At 31.7% G+C, this 15,312-nt stretch overlaps 1 protein-coding gene across 4 annotated transcripts in view; it reads left to right on the forward strand.

Moving 5' to 3' along the window:
• Window positions 1-15,312, forward strand: part of LOC126827028 (tubulin tyrosine ligase 3) — a 45,677-nt gene extending 30,365 nt beyond the window's left edge. For 3 of the 4 annotated variants that reach the window (XM_050556184.2, XM_050556180.1, XM_056102188.1), the window contains 13 exons: window positions 105-233; window positions 392-506; window positions 840-1,307; window positions 1,687-1,826; window positions 2,737-2,798; window positions 3,292-3,443; window positions 4,798-4,893; window positions 5,311-5,569; window positions 5,905-6,010; window positions 7,267-7,414; window positions 8,059-8,808; window positions 13,688-13,889; window positions 15,174-15,312. In XM_050556184.2, coding sequence (XP_050412141.1) covers window positions 105-233; window positions 392-506; window positions 840-1,307; window positions 1,687-1,826; window positions 2,737-2,798; window positions 3,292-3,443; window positions 4,798-4,893; window positions 5,311-5,569; window positions 5,905-6,010; window positions 7,267-7,414; window positions 8,059-8,808; window positions 13,688-13,848 — 2,586 coding nt within the window. In that variant the 3' untranslated portion in view covers window positions 13,849-13,889; window positions 15,174-15,312. The remainder of the gene's footprint in view (window positions 1-104; window positions 234-391; window positions 507-839; window positions 1,308-1,686; window positions 1,827-2,736; window positions 2,799-3,291; window positions 3,444-4,797; window positions 4,894-5,310; window positions 5,570-5,904; window positions 6,011-7,266; window positions 7,415-8,058; window positions 8,809-13,687; window positions 13,890-15,173) is intronic. The other variant, XM_050556181.2, reaches the window with a different exon arrangement.

Raw genomic sequence — 15,312 nt, forward strand, 5'->3', positions numbered from 1 at the left:
TCAAGTAAGGCATATTGGTCTTCTATTCATTCAGATGCTTAAATTTAATACTGATTTTTTAAGCCTTAGTGTAGTGACATGTTATTTGTTTTGATTACTTACAGTCAAGAATGGTGAGAAATGTAAATCCAGTGTTTTTCTGGGTGTTAAAGAGAGATGTAATAGATTATCGTTTTTTACTGCGTGAGCAGATGGTTAACCATTATTGTAAAGCTGGTTCATTTACAACTAAGGTAATATCAAGGTTGCTCTTATCTAATAATCCAAGCTGTAAAATGTTATGAAAAATGCATGTAAACTCAAAACCGAATTGAATTTATAGTCTTAGTTTAAATTGTTTTTTAACACTCAAATATATTTTTTATTTCTTATATATGGTTTTATGTTGCAGGTTGGTTTGTGTGTTAATTTAAGAAATGTGAGATTATTTGATAATGCTGATCAAGACTCATTTTGTCCCCGTTGCTATAGATTGAGTCATGAGGAAGACAAAGAAGCTTTTACAGGTATACCTTTCCACTTGTCTTTTATATGACAACTTGTTAACCAATGTTCTAAAGCATTGAGGAGATATGTTTATAAGATATGAAAAATAGGAATGTTATTGTTTTATTGGTGAAATGAACGTCAAGTTTCTCAGTCATTGTACTGGCACAGTCAAGAAACTTATTGTTTCTAAGTTCCCTCTGATCTGTTGGTACCTGAATTGAAGTAATTGAGAAGGGAGTTAATTCTAATTACTATCTGTTCTTAGTTTATACATGACCCCTTTTACCTTTTTTTACAAAATGTTACCAGTAATTATATATAACACACATTTGTAATTGGTTGTTTTTCAGAGGATTACAGATTATCAGCGTGTATGAATATAGTTAAGATTATTCACAATGTGTGTGTAAATAGTAGCACACAAAACATAGAACCTAAACCGAGTGCCGATAAATGTGTCACCATTAACATCAATTCTGTAACTAATACCACTGAAACGGTTCTTACATCTAAGTCGTCTGCTAAAACCGGTGATAAACAAAATGTAACTAAGGAAACAGTTATTAATGAAATAGTGCCAGATACTGAAAATTTAAGCGAATCGAGAGAGAAACAGTCACAAGATTCTGAAAAGGAGATTGTTAAACCCAGTTGTAAAGATCCTAAATGTGCAGAAATTACGAAAGATGGCACCAAATGTGTTCATTTAGAAGAAGATGAGATTAAAATTAAAGAGGAAAAAAGAAAAGAAGAAGAAAAGAAATTAGATGAAAGCAAGAAATTAAATTTGTCTCCTAGAGGAAGTGGTAATCCAACTCGTAAGTTTTATGAACATTGGATTTTATTTTAGGCACTATATATCATCAGGTTATGTATATTGATCTTTTTAAAGAAATAACTTTACCTGTATGTGTACCTAATTTTCTGATCTTTCAATTGAAACTTTTATGCTTTTCTGGTGCCTACTCTTGTCATAGTAGCTCCCAGTTTAGTCTCTTCTTGAATTCCAACCTCATGGGTTTTCTCCGGGTCCTCCGGTTTCCTCCCACTGCTAAAGACCCCTACGCGCAAGCAAATTATTGAAATAAAATAAACCCATATGTTAGTCCCGAAATAACCTAGTTTGTGTCGAGTGGACGTTAAACCCCATTTCTCTCTCTCTCTCTTCTGGAATATAGTGTGTGTATTTTATTGCAGAATCAAAAACGTCTCCACGTGGTGCTAAGAAAAAGAAGAAAAAGATGGTTGTACCAGTTCAAGCTTTAGAGCTGGCTGTAATGCAGTGTGAAAAGTTTTTACGATTTAATTTACATGAAGATATTGATGAGACAAATGAGGTTGATTTTATATTTAGTTTTTCATGAACATTACTATTCACAGGCCACAAAATTTCACGCGAATAATACCAATTTGTTATGTGCTGTCGCGCAAGCTCAAAAACACTCGAATGATTACCTGGTTACGCATATTGAAATATCGGTTACATTAACAAATTTATTCACATTTGATAAATTTTTATAGAGGTTACGTCAAAATTTGAAATTTCGTGGACTGATTCAGCTATCTCAGAATTGGAAGGATCAGGGACCATATGCATAAAGAAGTTTATAATTAAGTAGGGTGAAAATTTGATAACTCTTGTAGTTTTAGTCTTACAGAGTATGTATAAATGAAGAATGTGCTTAAGGTTGAGGCGTGATGTCTTAACTTTTAAACAAGGCTTAAACATACATTATGCAAGAGCTAAATCTGCCAATTGCAGGTCTTTCTTTAGGCCTGAAATGTTATCTAAATTAGTAATTAGACATTAATTAACTTATCCAGACCATAATCAACTTTACTGGATTATGATCCCATTTGCTGCTCGACTTCCATTTATAATTTAATAATGAAATGGATGATCGAGACTATGTTTTTTATCGTACAGACTTTAGTAATGATGATCGAGGCTAGGCCGAAATTTCAATCGCTTAATTCTTGGTTCATAGTTGATCAATCTGACTGAAATTTTCAGCAAATTGCCTTTACATTATCTAGTATTAGTTTATCTCCCATAATGTATCTTTAAGTGGGGTTTCTGCCTAACAAAATGGCCACAAATACCAGAAAAGTTAGGCTAATAATAATAACATTTAGGATGAAGCCCCTTGAAATGAATTATAGCTTTGGTAAGTAAAACTAAATCTATTAGGCTGAAGTATATATTAAGTGATATTTTAAAAACGTTATTTGATTTTTATCTTCTAGACTGCTTGCTTGAGCGAGGAAAAATGGGATCAGTTATTACAATGGTATTATAATCTTGCACAGTAAGTATAATGTGTATTTTAATGTTAATTAAAAACCCTGCATAGTTTGTAGTACCAAATGTATTACTAGGATAATATTCTATATCTTAGTGATATTGTTCTATACTTCAGTGGTAATTATGTTATATTGTCAGTATCATAAGTACTGCTAGAAAATTGTTCTATACTTCAGTGGTGACGATGTTATATTGTCAGTAACACAAGCACTGCTAGAAAATTGTTCTATGCCTTAATGGTGTTGATGTTATATTGCCAGTATCTTAAGTACTGCTTTGAAATTGTTCTATACCTCAGTGGTGACAGTGTTATATTGTCCATACCACAAGTACTGCTAGAAAATTCTTCTATGCTTCAGTCAGTGGCAATGATATATTTCAATGATTATGGTGTTATATTGTGGAAGTACCCCACAGGTATTAATAAAATAATGGTCTGTATTTCTGGGATGATGATATGATACTATCTTACCCACCAGGATGTTCTATATTTTCAGTGATGATGGTGTTATAATGTCAGTACCACAAGTATTAATAGAGAAATGTGATAGTTTAATGAATAGACTAAAGGCTAGATGTCCACAGTTTGAATTAGATGGTGTTAAGAATGTGTGGATTGTTAAACCTGGTGCTAAGTCCAGAGGAAGGGGTGAGGATAAATTAATAGTAAAGACATTTTAAAGTAATGTCATCCTTTTCAATAGATATGTTATATTATGGTTAAGTATGATGTAGTGATTTGGAGAAAAGATTATTTACAGTAAGATGTAGAACTAATACTTTTTAAACAGGGTTGTAAAAATCCACTAGCCCGACGCCCGGGGCTACCAAAAATAACTTACGGACTAGTGATCTATTTAGCCGTACTAGTCCTGGGCTAGTGCCCTTTCACCGGTTTATGAATTAAACTAGTGACGATATAGATAAATAAGCTGTAAAACATCCCACATTTATTTCTCAAATTCCAAGGAAAACTCAATCACAACAATAGATTTTCTGTAGTAAAACTTAGAGCCATATGGACATTTTTTGTACCCCTTCTATTAATTCATTCTTGACATTTCATTTCTCCATCTTGCACACTTTGACAGGACACGCATAAACCAGTTGAAATCAGATTGATTTAAAAACAAAAGACTCACTTATACTTTATATTAGATTAGTTCTGACATAAATATTTGAAAGCATACCTTTGTATTTTTAAATACAAGATAATTTTGATTATTTAACATGTCAGGTATTTCCAAAGAATTTACTACACATGTTCATTACACACACGCCATGATGAATGGTTCCAGTGACCCGTGTGTCATCAACTTTGACCCTATCGGCACGCTGCATTGCACTTGAGTGATAACATAAACAATTTTACAATCCTCTCTATTTTAATTTTATATCAGCACATCAAACTGATTTGTTTCATTTTGAGACTCTTTATAGAGTGACCTGCTAAATAAATACGGTAAAACAATTAATTTTTCAATCAGTAAGTGCTAATAATAATAACATAACATATATACAAATCTTCGAGTGGGAATTAAAGTATGTTAATTTACCGTGATATATTATAAATGACATGTGCTATATATGAAGTATTTATATGGTCTTTAGTGAAAGAAAACATTGTTGTGGCTACCATTCCTGGTTTTGAAGGTCAGATATTATATGAAAACGAATATCGGATTGTAGTTTTTTGAACCGTTTCACCAGTGCAACCGAACCGTGACCGGTTAACCGAGTAGCGTATACATCCTTAATTATTAACCAATAGGTTGGCAGGCAACAAAACATATGCCAAAATATTGAAGATTAAATCTTGTACCTTGTCAAACTATGGACTAGTAGATATTAATGCTGGGCTAGTGCTTGACAGTGGACTACTAGCCCTGGGCTAGTGGATTCAAAAAAACTTTTACGCCCCTGTTTTTAAAGGACACAGAATTTTGTTCACATATTTTAATGAAAACAATTATTTCCAACATCGTACTTATATCTTTTTTCAGGTATTGTGTGTTATGATAAATTAGAAGATATGTTAAAACTAGTCAGTTCTCAAGTTGTTAGAAAAGATAGTAAATATGTAGTGCAGAAATATATAGGTAAGAAATCTTGGTTAATATATTTTAGATTTCATTATTCTTATATTCCATGCTTAGACTGAAGAATGCATTTCTGAAATATTAATGTCTTTAGTATTTATTCATTTAAATTTAATTTGGTGAGGAAGGGGACTGGGAGGGCATTCAAGTGATCTGATATGCATATTTCACAAGGGCTGTTTATCTATTCAAGCTATGGTTCGATCCCATGCATGGCCATGGATACGAGTTGGGTCACCTGTCTAATATTTTCACTTTTCTTCCAGAATGATATAAATAGTGTTGACTGTGTTGTTAAACCCTATTTTTCTTTCGCACAGTGTGGAAATTTGCATAGAATATTAAAAGATACTTGAAAAAGCTAAAAATAAATGTATTTTCCATGTGACTAATGTTATCTTTTTTTTTCTTTTTTAGAACGGCCATTATTAATCTATAATACTAAGTTTGATATAAGACAGTGGTTTTTGGTGACAGATTGGAATCCTCTAACGATATATTTCTATCAAGATAGTTATCTTAGATTCTGTTCTCAACAATATACTCTAGATGATTTTGATGAATCAATCCATTTATCAAACAATGCCATACAGAAACATTATAAAAATGGCCCTCGATCTACATCTCTACCATCTGATAATATGTGGACACATGAACAGTTTAAAGATTATCTTAAGTAAGCTAAGTAGATGATATCAATTAATGTGATAAATAATAATTAAAACAAGTTGGCATCAGTGATGGACAGGGCTGTCATTTCAAAATTTTTCAAGTCGGTCAATATGTGTTCAGAAAATATGACCATATTTAACTTCATCTCAACTTTTTAGATATATATATAGAATTATTTTTAAACATAAAACTATAATTTCATGACATGTAAACTGTCAGTCAATCAAGACTGACAAATGTCTCTGATACAAGAAACCTGGATTAAAAATGGATTATATTCAGTAAGCTATATATCAAAGTATAATCTTGACTTATTTGAGCAACAAATTTATCTTCCAGATCGAAGAAGCAAGATAATTTATGGGAAGAACTAATTTATCCTGGTATGAAAAAAGCTATTCAGTGTGCTTTATTAACAGCTCAAGATCTGATAGAATATAGAAAGGTATATTTATCTCAAATCTTTCCCTCAGAAAAAACATTCATTCAAAATAAATAGACTTCTTTTTTCTAATAATTTTTCAAAAGGATCACATGATATTTGGATGTTATTACAAAAGTGCACAACTCTGAATATTATCAAACAAAATTGTTAAAACAAATAGACATCTATTCGCTGGCTAGATGTGGAAAATACACCAGAAGAAAACTCCCCACATCCAACGTGTGATGCATACTCTCATCTCTGCTACATATTTTAATAGCCTTGTGATCGTCTAGTATTTTTAATTGTCTTCTTTGGCTTCCTTTTCACATTGTGTATTTTCTTCTTACTATCTCAGTAGTTAAGACGTTTATCTTACCAGGAATAACAATGCGACAGTTTGCTTCTGTATTTTATATATCAAGCACAGGTTACATAAGATACAAGCATAGATTACAATAAAGTCATTCTCTCAATCCCATTCCACCCAGACTTGCTGGGGTGAGTCTACTGATAGAAATTTCTACATCTTATCCCCTGGAATCGAGTGGCTATCTGACGAATGCCCAGAGATATGACAGCTTTGTAGCTTTGGGTTTGGACCTTCAATTATCTAATGAGTCAAATATGACGTAATTAATTATAATGATTGGTTTTAGCCTTATGACATCGAAAACCACCCTTGTATGGACAGTGGAAACTTACAACCAGAAGTGTCACACATTTTATTTTGTTATTAACCCAGAATTAAAGGTTTACCAAATTTTAACTCTAATTTATGTGTAAATCCATCACTCATTGTTTGAATGCATGAGATCTGACTTCTATAGAGTGTGTGAATCCAATAAATAGTTAAAGATACAATATAATGCTATTATTAATAGTCTTACATAGAGTGCCAACTAAACTTTTTAACAAACATCTGATGACATATGGTCAGTATTGAAAAATTAAGTAATAATTAATTACTATGAATTGTAGCAATCAAAGGATTAGGATATGTTTCAATTTTGTTTTTGGCGTGAGACAATAATACTCTGATTCCTCCAATTGTTTAACAGAGTAAAAGTCTCCAGAAAATCAGCCCTTATTTTTGTGACTGTAACTGGCTAACAGCTGTCAAGTATAATTATTGGATGCAAGAAAACAGTTAATAGATTCATAGTGGCTCCTAAATACCACTCAAACAAGTTAATCGAAAAGTAGACTGATTGGCTTTAATTTGTTATATTATTTCAATTACTGATGTAATTTAATTTGATGTTGGGTTATTTCAGTCATCATTTGAATTGTATGGAGCTGATTTTATGCTAACAGAAAATTATCATCCATGGTTAATTGAGATCAATTCTTCACCAAGTATGGAGGCCAGTACTGCTGTTACAGCTAGGATGTGTAATAGTGTTTTAGATGATACAATCAAAGGTAAAATATTACCACTTTTCTGAGTTGATATTGTAAGTAATTGTGCTCAATTAAAGTTTAACTCGAAATTCAGTCCTTTGTATGTAGCCCTAAACAGAAAAATGATTAATTTTATGCCTACTCCGTCTTCATTAGCCCAGTTCGGAGCAAAACAGTAGGACGTTAAACCCCATTTCATTTATGCATACTGCAGGATACAAATCTGAGCATTCTTAAATTGAGCAAACAAGTTGAGCATATATTCCAGTCCCTTGTTTGTAGCCCTCAAGATAAAAATATAGTCAGTGCAATTTTAGGGCCTGGACTAGATACAAATTTGAGCAATTCTTAAATTGAAATGACCTAGTTTGTGTCGAGTGGACGTTAAGCCCCATTTCTTTCTCTCTCTTTCGAATCGTGAGAAGATGACTCGCGATACATCAATTCGACAATATATGGTGCCAGCACTAGTACTATTTTTATTGTGGCAAGCAATAAAATACTATTTTTATTGTGGCAAGCAATAAAAGAAGGCTTTGTGTAAAATAATAAACAAATTTATAGAACACAACCAACATTGATTTTGAGAATTTACTGACTTTGTACATTGTAACAATTTATATCATCCTGACTTCTTTAATAGATAATCTTGCTCTTCCTTTCAGTTGTAATAGATAGAAAGCACGATAGAAACTGTGATATTGGCCGTTTTGAGTTAGCTTTTAAACAACCAGTTGTGTCTGTACCCCCTTATATAGGCATTAACTTACAAGTTGATGGACAAGCAATCAAAAAACCAATAGGCTATAAGAAACCAGAAATAGTCCAATCAACGGACTTCTTCTCACCTAAACAATCACAACAAAATTTGACTGCAAAATCACCAGATTTGAAAAGTGTTACTTCAAATAGCAACAATCAAGCTAATAGTGATTCTAAAAAAAAGGAAACAGTATTGACCCTCACTGACGTTGGTCAGAAAAAAGACAATGTGGCCAAAAAATCTCCAGTACAAGGTGCTCCATCAAAATCAAATATAAGTACAATGCTGAAACAGCTGCCAAAAGCAGGGACCTCGTCTGTTGAAGCCAGCGGCTGTGATTATAAATTACAGTCTTCGGTTAGCGACACTGGTATCAGTAGATCACAGTATTATTATAACCAGCCAGAAGTTCCACCGCCAAAGGTCATTAAATCGGGAGGAGCCAATCGTGTACCAGAACCTCCGTCTCATCCGAAAGTTTGTTTGCAGACACCTTACATGGCTGTAGGGAATAGACGTATTGTTTCCAAAACGTCTGTCTCTGTGAATTACAATATTCCTGGAATTCCATCTGAAAAACAATCAAGAGCTGCTGCAGTTACAGTTAAAAACGTGGAAACAACTGACCTTCGAAATGTCAAAGGTCAAAAAGGTAAAATTATTGATCCTAGAATTCCTGCTTGTTTGTTTCCTTTGAGTAAAGTGAAACGGAAACCTAAGAAAATAAAAAATAAGACTTTAGTTAAAGTGCCACCACCCCATGTAACTGTTAAGTTTCCAAAAGTAGCCTATGCTGGAGTTGATGTCAGTTTTGATGAAACTCATACTAGAACCTTACCAAGGTTGAAAATGTTTAATCTTTCTAAATCAAAAGAAGACATATTTCGACCCACTAGAGCATGTGGTGCAGTTGAGGGTACTTAGAGATGTCCTGTTTGGGTCAATCCATTTCAGTAGATTTTGAGGTTGAATTATATTTAAGCTGTTTCAGACATTAAAATGATTTTTGGGGGTATTGTTTTTTGTTGACAGGGATATGTAAATCATGTTAGTGTAACTATTTCTTGTTGCCATATGTGAACATTCTGAAATAGCTCAAATGTACATCATCATTCAGAGTTTTATTGTTAAGCCTAATCATTGTTAGTGTTAGCTATTTAGTATACAATAATACAATAGATAAATCATTTAGTCTTTGTTTCCTTGCTTATTGTTTTATTATTGTTGGGGGGTCGGGGCGGGGGCTATTTTTCATTTTAGAAGTTACTAAATTTAAGGTCCATACTTTTAGTGTTGTTGTCATTTTAGCTTTATTTTATTGATTAGATTACAGAATTTCTGTTCAGTTGATGAACTTGCTCGGGCTGTTACACAATAGTGCTGGGTATTGGGGCTGTAGTCACGATACGATACGTATTGTGATTTATGTGCCACGATACGATACGTATCGCGATTCATAACTAGGTCATAGATTTATCAGTAAAACAACAAATAAAATATGTGATTGTGTTTTTAATGAAGCTCAAACTTCACCGCAGGTTGAACTGGCTGTCTTCTTAATCTTAGCAGACGAACTTAGACAGTCGCCACTATGGTGTCTTGTCAAGTGAGTGCTGAGATTGGTTGTATTACAACAATATTTTAGAATAGTTTTGCATATTCTACAAACAACTTTCGTTGTGTCACCTTTTAAAAACCCAAAGTTTTCCCAAACTTTAGATTTATATTTCGCTGGAGGATTTGTTATTGCAACTGTGTTTTCCGCCATTTTGATTTTTACAAGAGCTACTATCTATTATATTTACGTTCTAAATTTATAAAATTCTAGAGTAAAATGTAGTTTTATGTATTTAAATATGTATGTTTTATTAACTAAGCCTTATAACAAACTTTAAAATTCGGAAACAAACGAAAAGGCGTTAAAATGTTGCTAATCTAAACCTACGAAACTAACGGTAATTACGGTTGTGCGCTATTTATAGTAACACACATGTCAAGAGTCAAGATTACTGGACATCGTTTGCGAAGTGTCATTGTTTCAAATAAAATTTAGTGTATAATTTAAAGTTTTTAAAGTTCATAATATATTTGAGAAAACGCAAAAAAGAATCGTGAAAAATCGATTCGGCATCCCGCGATTCAATACAGGTATCGTGGGACGGTGAATCGCGATACATCGATTCATCGATATATCGTGCCAGCACTATTACACAACAGATTTAAATTTTAACAATTCTAATTAAGAACTTGCTCCAATGGCACTTGACTGTAATATCTATTATCCTGATAATTCATCAAATGATTTTATAGAAAAAGGTTGAGAAAATCATTGACACTAAAATACTAGAGTAACTTTGACATTTTATTTCAAATGTAAATTTATAAACAAAATGTTTTATGAGTATATATCAATGCAGAAAGTTGATTTTGTTTATTCATTGGGGTAGATCTATTTATTTTTAATTCCTAGAAGCAATACCTTAAGACTAGCAGTATTATTCACACCTATATCTAGTATTATAATTTATATAGGTTTATTAAATATAAAATAGCACAAGTGTATAATTTACAATTATATGTTTATATTTAGTATTATATAATAGCTTGTATTTTTTTTTTCGCTCTTCTGTAGCTTAAGTTTCAGTTCATTTATTGGATAGTTTAGATAATAACTCTTGGTGTAAAGGGAAACATTCTTTCTTGTCAGTGATGATAATTATGTTGCACGCTTGATCTTGAACAAACATATCTTCAGTTGATTTGATCATTAGTGTAGAATTAAAATCAGTCCAAGACTATTCAGAAATTATTCAACAGAAATTTTTTTTAAAGAATATATAGCCTACTGAGACATAATGAAAATGCAGGCTGTTTAGAAATCTTGTTTTAGAGATACACTTTAATATTGATAATAACCATGTAATTCTGAATGTAACAACATCACGACGATGATGACATATGAGAATGGATGTTTTCATGATCGCATAAACACATTAATGCACATAAGTTCTCTCAAACACATAAAAACTGAATTTGACTGAATGGGAATATTGAAAATCACAATTTAATGGTAAGGACATCAGGTAGAAAATCTGGCTTTTAAGTAGTTTTGCTAAGGGGTCGACTCAACTCCTACAATTCTGTGGTTTTTTATACGCCTACAATTCTGTGGATTTTTATACTCTCGCATTTTCATTTTGATGTATATTGTGTTTGACCCTGTCCGTCCATCCGTCCGTACACAATTTGTTTGTGAATACCCTACAGGTCACAATTCTTATCCGATTTTGACGAAACATAAAATATAGGTTTTTATCCAATTTAAATGAAACTTGAAATGTATGTTTACAATCCAAAGTTCTTGCTTTTTTTTTTTGATATTCACGCATATCGGACCAAAACTTCCTGTATTATGGCTCCTGATTGTACGAAAATCTCGTTTTAACTTATGGTCCCCCTAGAGGTCCCAATTTTTATCTGATTTAGAAAAAAAAGTTCAAATATATCACCGTTACACCATAATTATGATTAAGTTCGAATGTCGTTAGCCCAGTATAGGAGCAGAATAGTAGGACGTTAAACCCCATTTCATTTCAAATTTTGTGAAAATCGGACCAAAAATGCCAGACAAAATGGCTGCTCTATGTACTCAAATAGTGTTAAAGTATGTAATATCAAGGTTGTGGACCCTCTAGAGGTCACAATTTTGATCCGATTTTGATGAAACTTAAAACATGTTTATGTCTCAAAGATCTTGGTTCCTTTGATATTCGCACATATCGGACAATAAGTTCCTGATTGTACGAAAAATCGTGATTTTAGCTTGTGGACTCTATGTAGGTCACAATTTTTATCCGATTTTAAAATCGTCTAAATCGGACCAAAACTTCCCGATAAAATCACCGCTGCCTTGAACGCAATTAGTGCAAAAAGTATGCAATACCAAGGTTGTGGATCCGCTAGAGGTCACAACTTTTGTCTGATATTGATGAAACTTAAAATATATATTTATATCTCAAAGATCTCAGTTCCTTTGGATAATTGCACATATCAGACCATAACTTCCTGGATTATGGCCCCTTATTGTATGAAAAAACACATTTTTAACTAGTTGATCCTGTAGGGGTCACAATTTTTATCCAATTTTAAGAAAATGTTTAAATATATCACCATTCCACGCTAATGAAGGTTGAAGTCGAATTTTGGAAAAATCGAAACGAAGCTGCCGAACAAAATGGCCACTCCTTGTATGCAAAAACTTCTAATGGAGAACAGGAAAATTAAATGGTAATCAGAGATTCTTCCTTCATATATACTCTCAGCAAGTGTGAAATGGACATTCAAACAGGCGAAGATGACTTACTGTACATGTCTTGACTAAATAAGTCATGGTGTTCATCATTAGCTTATAGATTTCTGTAATACAATATAAATATTTTTAATGAAATAGATTTTAGATCTGTGAATTAGAATACAAATATTTTTAGTGAAATAGATTTTAGATAAATTTTAAACTGTTAATATTTTTAGTAAAATAGATTTTAGATAAATTTTAGGTTTCTGTTATAGTTATACGTGTAATTAGAACCACCATCAGTACATATCTAGCTGTCAAAATTGGTATTCTGCCATATATACATATTAAACAATAATTATATTTATAGACTAGTTAAAACTGTAAACATCAAACTATTGCACACAAGTAAGACATGAAAACATTCGGAAATTGCATTATGATGCATTGATATGCTTGTGGATTTAAACCATGTCCTGCAGTACTTTCTTGTTTTCTTTTGGTAATAATAGATTCTTAATTACTATGTTTTTTTATTTACAATTCACTTCAAAATAAGCTGAAATGTTTAGATTATGAGCAGCATATTTCCAAATTCCTCACCTTACTTACTATAATGCTGTAATCGGTTGAAATTTTAATTCTGTTTAATCACAGACACTTCAAATCAGTATTTAGAAAATACTTTGGGCATTTAGGAATATTAAACCCCATCCTACAAATGTTAAATGCAATGATGGCAGGCAGATAGTAAATTTTTTGTGTGTTTTCCTTTTAGATATTTTATTCTGATAACTATTCATTGCACATGCATACTGTTGTTGGTCTGTTGTTTGTACTGTCCTTTTGTCACTAAACAAACATGCACCTAACATTAATCACCTCTAATGTTACATGTGTTTATTCATTATTTATTGTTCATGAAAGGGACAGTTTTCAAATGGTATTTAAGTTTATACAAAGTATTTGACTATTGGTTTCAGAACACATACTATCATTTATGCCTTAGAAGCTGTCCAATTATGAAATTTCCTTTATTATTAGTCTCAAAGAAATACTTTATTTTGATGAAACTATCGGTATTTTATGAATTATTTTATCGTCAAATATTCTACTGTTTAAAAGTTTCCTTATGTGTATTTGTCTTTAATATAAATCAAATGGTGTTATTGTGTAAGTATATTTAATATTTTAATATGATAGTAATAACTAACTTTGTAATTTATTTCCTTAAAAGGTAGAAGAAGAATTAAGGTCAAATCAAAAGCTTTATCCCCTTACGTTAATCGACATACTCCTCTTAAGTTAGCTATGTCTAGTAGATCAAGATCACAATCACATCTGGTGCTACATAAACTGCCTGTTATAAAGGTGCATATTTTTAATCGTCATGGTTAAATCTCTTCATCTCACAGCAAGCAATCTGCACACTAATTAAGGTACATCATGAACCTTTCAAAAATTTCTGATTAACTTAGCTAGACTATTATGTATGTCTTTCTTAAATCTAACCAACTAAACAAATAGAATTCACTTGTAACAAAATCACTTATTAGATTTGACTAGATTATTGAATTGTTTTATTTCAAAGGTTTTGTTACTTATTTTAAATAATTTCACTACTTTCTATGATTATTGTGTAGTGTGAAAAAGGTGCTTTCTCGATACGGAAAGCCAACAAATTGTGCTTTACTTTCAGTTGTTACCTTGGTACCTTTATCTAGGATATATATATTTTTTTTCTATCTGGATTCTAAATCTATAAATTGCTTCATTCGTTTTAGTTAAATACATTTATTAACTCTCAGCCTTTCTTCTAAGAACTCAGCTTGAAGTTATGTGACTAGTACCTTATTTAAAATTGTGTATTTTTCTTATTAAAGGTTGGGTGTGCAAAATTTCCAATTAACTACCACTTGTTGTATAAATTGATTTCTTATTTACAAATAACAGTATCCCCTAAAAAATAGAGAAGAATCCTAAAAATTGGCTGGAAATTATTAAATACAGCTATTGAAATTGTTTTGAGAAAATAGCTGTATGGACTTTATATTAGCTCAAAACATAACTTTCTGTCTTATTTTATATATTGTTTCTAATTTACACTTTTGCTTTTTCTTTTTCTGTATAGTTTCATATTCCCCTTTTGCTTTTTCTGGCTTTACTATTTCTGTTATATTTCTTACAATTGATTTTCTTTTACATTTTTGGAATATCATGACAGATTCTTTGTCACAGATTACGAATATATATTTAAGAAATCAATTCAGTAAAATTATTTTCAACTTTTGTATATATACAGGGAATTCCCGAAGTCATTCATAATATGAGTTTGATATTTTAATTTGTGAACAAATATTTTTGGAATATTATGACAGATTCTTTGTCACTGATTAAGGATATATATTTAAGAAATCAATTTAGTAAAATTATTTTCAACTTTTGTATATATACAGGGAATTCCGAAGTCATTCATAATATGTGTTTGATATTTTAATTTGTGAACAAAAGCAATAAAATCTTTCGGATTAAAGAATGGCCGATGTCATTTCAAAAACATGATGAATCACAGTTTACACGTTACACAATAAATTGTTTCCCCAAGGCTATTATATATTTATTGTTGGGTCACCCTGTATGTAAAATCTTGCATGCTTTAGCTATAAAACTGTATATTATTGCTTCTTTCTGCACTATAATATAATACTGTTGTTTTATCACAGGTCTAACACAACTAATACCAACAATGTGGTGTCGGATGTGCAGTGAATGTGGTTATGGAACCAATCTACACTTTCACGCTGTCAATCCAAACTGTAAATGTCGAAGAGATAGAATACTTGATTATCTTATTAATTCACG

This window comes from Patella vulgata, chromosome 7, assembly GCF_932274485.2.
Source record: "Patella vulgata chromosome 7, xgPatVulg1.2, whole genome shotgun sequence".
NCBI lineage: Eukaryota > Metazoa > Mollusca > Gastropoda > Patellidae > Patella > Patella vulgata.